The 4,456-nt window shown below is 61.6% G+C and overlaps 1 protein-coding gene and 1 long non-coding RNA gene across 2 annotated transcripts in view; one reads left to right on the plus strand and one right to left on the minus strand.

The window, feature by feature from the left end:
• The window catches only part of EBF3 (EBF transcription factor 3), a 119,612-nt gene extending 116,605 nt beyond the window's left edge, over window positions 1–3,007 (minus strand). Inside the window, 4 exon segments of the mRNA XM_040563091.1 lie at window positions 1,103–1,158; window positions 1,649–1,712; window positions 2,098–2,254; window positions 2,431–3,007. Of these exon segments, the coding sequence (XP_040419025.1) occupies window positions 1,103–1,158; window positions 1,649–1,712; window positions 2,098–2,254; window positions 2,431–2,564 (411 nt within the window). The 5' untranslated portion in view covers window positions 2,565–3,007.
• On the plus strand, window positions 2,146–3,134 carry LOC121072890. Its single transcript, XR_005821432.1, has 2 exons — window positions 2,146–2,282; window positions 3,005–3,134. It is a non-coding gene; the product is annotated as an uncharacterized LOC121072890 (long non-coding RNA).
• The last annotated feature ends 1,322 nt before the right edge of the window (window positions 3,135–4,456 follow it).

Raw genomic sequence — 4,456 nt, forward strand, 5'->3', positions numbered from 1 at the left:
GCGGCGGGGCGGGGAGCGCGGCCGTGCCGGGCCGCCTGCGCCGAGCCCCCGGCCCGGCTCCGGTCCTCCCGGTGCCGCTCCCGGTGCCGGTGGCGCTGGGACAAGGTCTCGGCTCTGCCTGCCCGGGGCCCGGAAAGTTAGCAGGAGGCATTCCGCAGGCTAGCCTCGGCCGGCAGCGAGAAAACACGCCGGGGGTGTTAAAAACGGCGGCTCGGTGGAATGGTTTTAATTTCCATCTCTGGTATCTGATTTCCAGAGCACTGTAAATTATGCCCCGTTCTCACCTCCTCCTTCCCCCCCACCCCTCCCCCCCAAAAAAAAAAAAAAATAAAAAATCTCGAAATGTCTCTCCGAAAAAAAATAATAGAAAGTTGATTAAATCCAAAGGCAGCAAGGAGCTTTCTGTCTTTAATTGCTGAGGTGCAATGCTGATAACATGTAGTTATCATCGGAAAAGTTGACCAAGACAGGTTAAATAATTTAATAAGGAACTGCTTGTAATTATGTTATTTACAAGGTATGACAGAGGTTTGAGGAAGAAACAGAAGCTGATCTCAGGGAAATGGACGGGTTTGGGTGACCCCTGGAGCATGGAGTTTGAATTATGGAGATGGGGGGCTGAGAGGTGAATATGGACTAGAGGAGAACAAGCTGACTTTTCACCTCAGCACATTTAACTTTTAAATCCAAATAAACGTCTCGCGTCACTAGATCACCGCATTATAAAAGAAAAGGACTGATCGCGGCCAGCTTCCGAGCGCCTGGCACGAGGACTGCCCTTCGCTCACCGAGGGAAAACATCGCCAACAAAAAAAGTTACAGGGGGACAAGAGTGCGCCGAAAAATAAATCCCAGCAACTCGATGGGGCTTTTTCCTTCCTCTACCCCTCGCTAAATGAATTAGACCCAACGCCTGTTCTCGTGCCGTTGTACCAATGCTACGCACGCTGCTTCACGATGCAGACGCTGCCCGCAGCCCCGACACGGAGCATCCCCGGCCCGACCGCCCCGCGCAGGTGGCCGCGCTCCCGGGGCGCTCCCGGCCGAGGGGACAAGGCGCGGGGGGGGGGGCGAGCAACGAGGAGAGAAGAAACTTTCTCACCTGTTTGGTCATGGAGTCGATGAGGCGAACGTAGAGGTCCTGCTCCGTCCGGACTCCTGCGGGCAAGCAGAGACCCCCGTTAGCCGCTCGCCACCCCGGAGCCACCCCGAGAGCGCCGGGCCGGCCACCCCGCTGCGGCCCGCGGGGCGCTGCCGGCCAGTAAAAAAAAATAAAAAGAATAAAAAGAAACGGGGGGAGAAAGGGGAGGGGGCCGGGGCCGAGCCTGCCCACGGAGCCCCACGCGTGGGCCGGGGCGCGGAGCCCGCCGTGCCCCGGCGCGGTGATTACCGCTAATTCGCCCCGAGTCCCCGCAAAGTGCCGCTCTGCCCGAGCGCCGATCGATCCCCTTTTTTACTTTCCACTCGAAGGCCGGCCGGTTAATCATGTGAAGTACCATCGACTTATCGATCGGCCCCGGTTTGTTTTCCTGCCGTGCGCCCCGCGGTTCCCTCGCCCACCGCCAGCGTCCCGGGGAAGGCCCCGGAGCAGCGAGCCCCGCTCTCCCGGGGGCACGCGGCCGTGCGGAGCGGGGGGAGGCCAACTTACCGTTGCTATACAATAACTGAAGTTTATAATGAATCCCATTGTTAGTTTTCTCATTGTTTGGCTCCTGCAAGCAACGAGAAATAATTACATTTAGCACGAAAAATCAGCGCTCGCCTTCTCCTGCCCAGCAGCCCGCTCGGCCCTGCAGCGGCTCAGCACCGCGCTGGGCAGCCCCGAGCCCGCAGCCCCTTTGCGGGGCGCTGCTGATGTCCCGAGCCCCGCACCTCCAGCCGCATCCCCGCCCGCCCGGCGGCCCGGCCCGGTCCCCGCACGCCCCCCGGGTCCGGTGCCGGTGCCGGCGGCCGGGCGGCGCCGCGCTAGCGGGGCCCGCACGTGGTGCCCCTGGAGTCCCGTCCGAGCCGGCCGGGCTTAACTCGAAGCGAAAATCATCTCCGGGCGATTACAGCGCGAGCGGGGGGGGGACAGAAAAGGAAGAGAGACGGACTTACTTTCTCTTTCTCCACAAAGTCCACAAAAGCTGTTCTCTCAATCTCCACTGGCTGCCCCTGCCTGTCGTACAGAGCTAAGACGAAGTGGAAAAAATTGGATTTTCTGAGATTGGAAGGCGGCTGTTTCTCGAAATGCGCCCGAGCCAGCCCCACGCCGCTGCGGGAGAAAACAAGACAAGGCGCGGGTGAGAGCGGCCGGGCGGCGGGGAAGGGGCGCGGGGAAGGGGCGGCCGCGGGGCTGCGGAGCCGGGGCGAGGGCGGCTGCGGAGCGGCGCCGGGGCCGGCCGGGCCGGGCCGGGCCGTGCCGGGCCGGGGGAGCGGGGGGGGACGTACCTCTGGGCGGCCGTGTTAGCATCCACTACCCCGGCGGTATGCATCCACGAGCGGACCGGGTTCATCCCGCTGCCCAGCGGCTCTTCTTTCATGGTCGTCCCGCCTCTTGGTATATTTTCCTGAATCCCAAACATTAAAACAGATTGGGGCGAGACCAGCTCCGAGCCAAAAGGGGTTCAAGCTGAGGGAAATGTCAGATGCGGGGCGGGTTGGTTGCCGCTGGATTTTCTCGCTCGCTCGCTCGCTCGCTCTCCCTCTCCTTGGCGACTGGAATACAAGAGATGACTTTACTCCCTGTGAGCGGCAGGAGAAAAGCCCAGTTCGAGTCTCGCTTCCTTCTTCAGGCTGTCCTGTATTGGCACGACATAAACAATTTACTGAGTACTTCTGTGCAGCGAGTTGGATGGCGTTCCAGCTTGGTGGGTGAAAAAAAAAAAAAAAAAAGGAAAAAAGAAAAAAAAGAAAAAAAGGAAAAAAAAAAAAGAAGGAAAAAGTGTAACTACGGCCGGCGACACTGCGAGGCTTTTTTTTTTTTTTTTTTCGAAAGAATAAATATTTGTGTTGTTGTTTGCAGGCGCGCTCAGCGCGGTGTCATCCTAGTGAAACGGCGTCAAAAAAAAAAAAAGCTTCGGGACACTGCTGAATCGACCACTTCTGGCGAGGCTTCTCCCGCTCCAAAAGACAAATAAACGCAAAAAAACGACCGCCGCGGAGGTGTTCCCGGGCACGGGAGAGCGGGGCGCGGGCCCGTGGCGTCTCGCGGAATGGACGGCGGCGCGGAGCCCGGCCCTCCCTCCCCCAGGAGCGCCCTTCCCGGGAGCCGGGCCCCGCCGCGGGAGCCGCGCTGTCAGCGTGACGCGGGGGGCGGGGCCAGCGCCATATATGGCCCGGCACGGCACGGCCCGGCTCGGCTCGGCACGGCTCGGCACGGCGCGGCCCCGCTGCGGGGGGGGGAGCGGGAGCGGGAGCGGGGGGCGCGCGCGCGGCCGTCCCCGGGCTGTCCCCCGGGCTGTCCCCGGCAGCACGGCTCTCCGAGAGGGGCTGGAGGTGCGGGCTCGGCGCGGCTCGGCGCGGCTCGGCGCCGGGGGGCGCAGCCGGACCCCGCCGGGGGGCGCCCAGGCACCTGCGGCGGGAGGGGCCGCCCCCCGACGGGCCAAGCCGGGACGGGGCGGGGCGGGGCAGGGCAGGGCAGGGCAGGGCAGGGCAAGGCCGTCGGGGGGCAGCGGGACGGGGCCCGGGGGTCGCGGTGGACAAAGGGGGCCCGGCGCAGCCCCCGGGGGTCGCCCGCAGCTGGACCCCCGCCCAGACACAGGGGGACACGCGTGCACAGATGGGCACTCGCACACGGATCCACGCACAGATGTGCACGCACAGATGTGCACACGCACACAGATGTACGCAGATGCACGCACACGGTTGCACGGAAATACATATGGACACACACTGAGATGTACGCACACGTGCACACACACGGTAGCACACCCCCACACACATGTACACACACAGCTGCACACGCACACATATACACGCACACACACACATATACACGCACACGCACACATATACACGCACACGTGCGCGCGTCCACGCCGCGGCCGGCCATGCCCCGAGCCTCCCCCCTGGCTCCTGCCCACGGCCCCGTGTGCGCGGGCACGCGTGTGTGTGTGTGTGTGTGTGAGTGTCTATATGTGTGTGCATGCGTGTGTATACGTGTGTATATATGTGTGCATATGCCCGGCGGCCGCAGCCCGGCACCGCCCTGGGTGGCGAGCTTTTTCCGCCCGGTCCGGGTCAGGACTTCCCTTTTTTTTTCCCCCCCCCTTTTTTTTTTGGACTTGCCAGGGTCCGTACGTTAATATTTTAATTAATCGGTGAAAATCGAAGTCCGATTTGTGTTATCAGGAGACCCCCGATCCTTCCTCCAAGGGGCGAGAAAAAAAGATGTGTTAGAAAGCAATCTATTTTGCTGGTGTTGGGGGTTAATGACTATTGCCAAAGATAAGTGAATTATCAAAGCTGTTGCTCT

The sequence above is a fragment of the Cygnus olor genome, chromosome 7, assembly GCF_009769625.2.
Source record: "Cygnus olor isolate bCygOlo1 chromosome 7, bCygOlo1.pri.v2, whole genome shotgun sequence".
Taxonomy (NCBI): Eukaryota; Metazoa; Chordata; class Aves; order Anseriformes; family Anatidae; genus Cygnus; species Cygnus olor.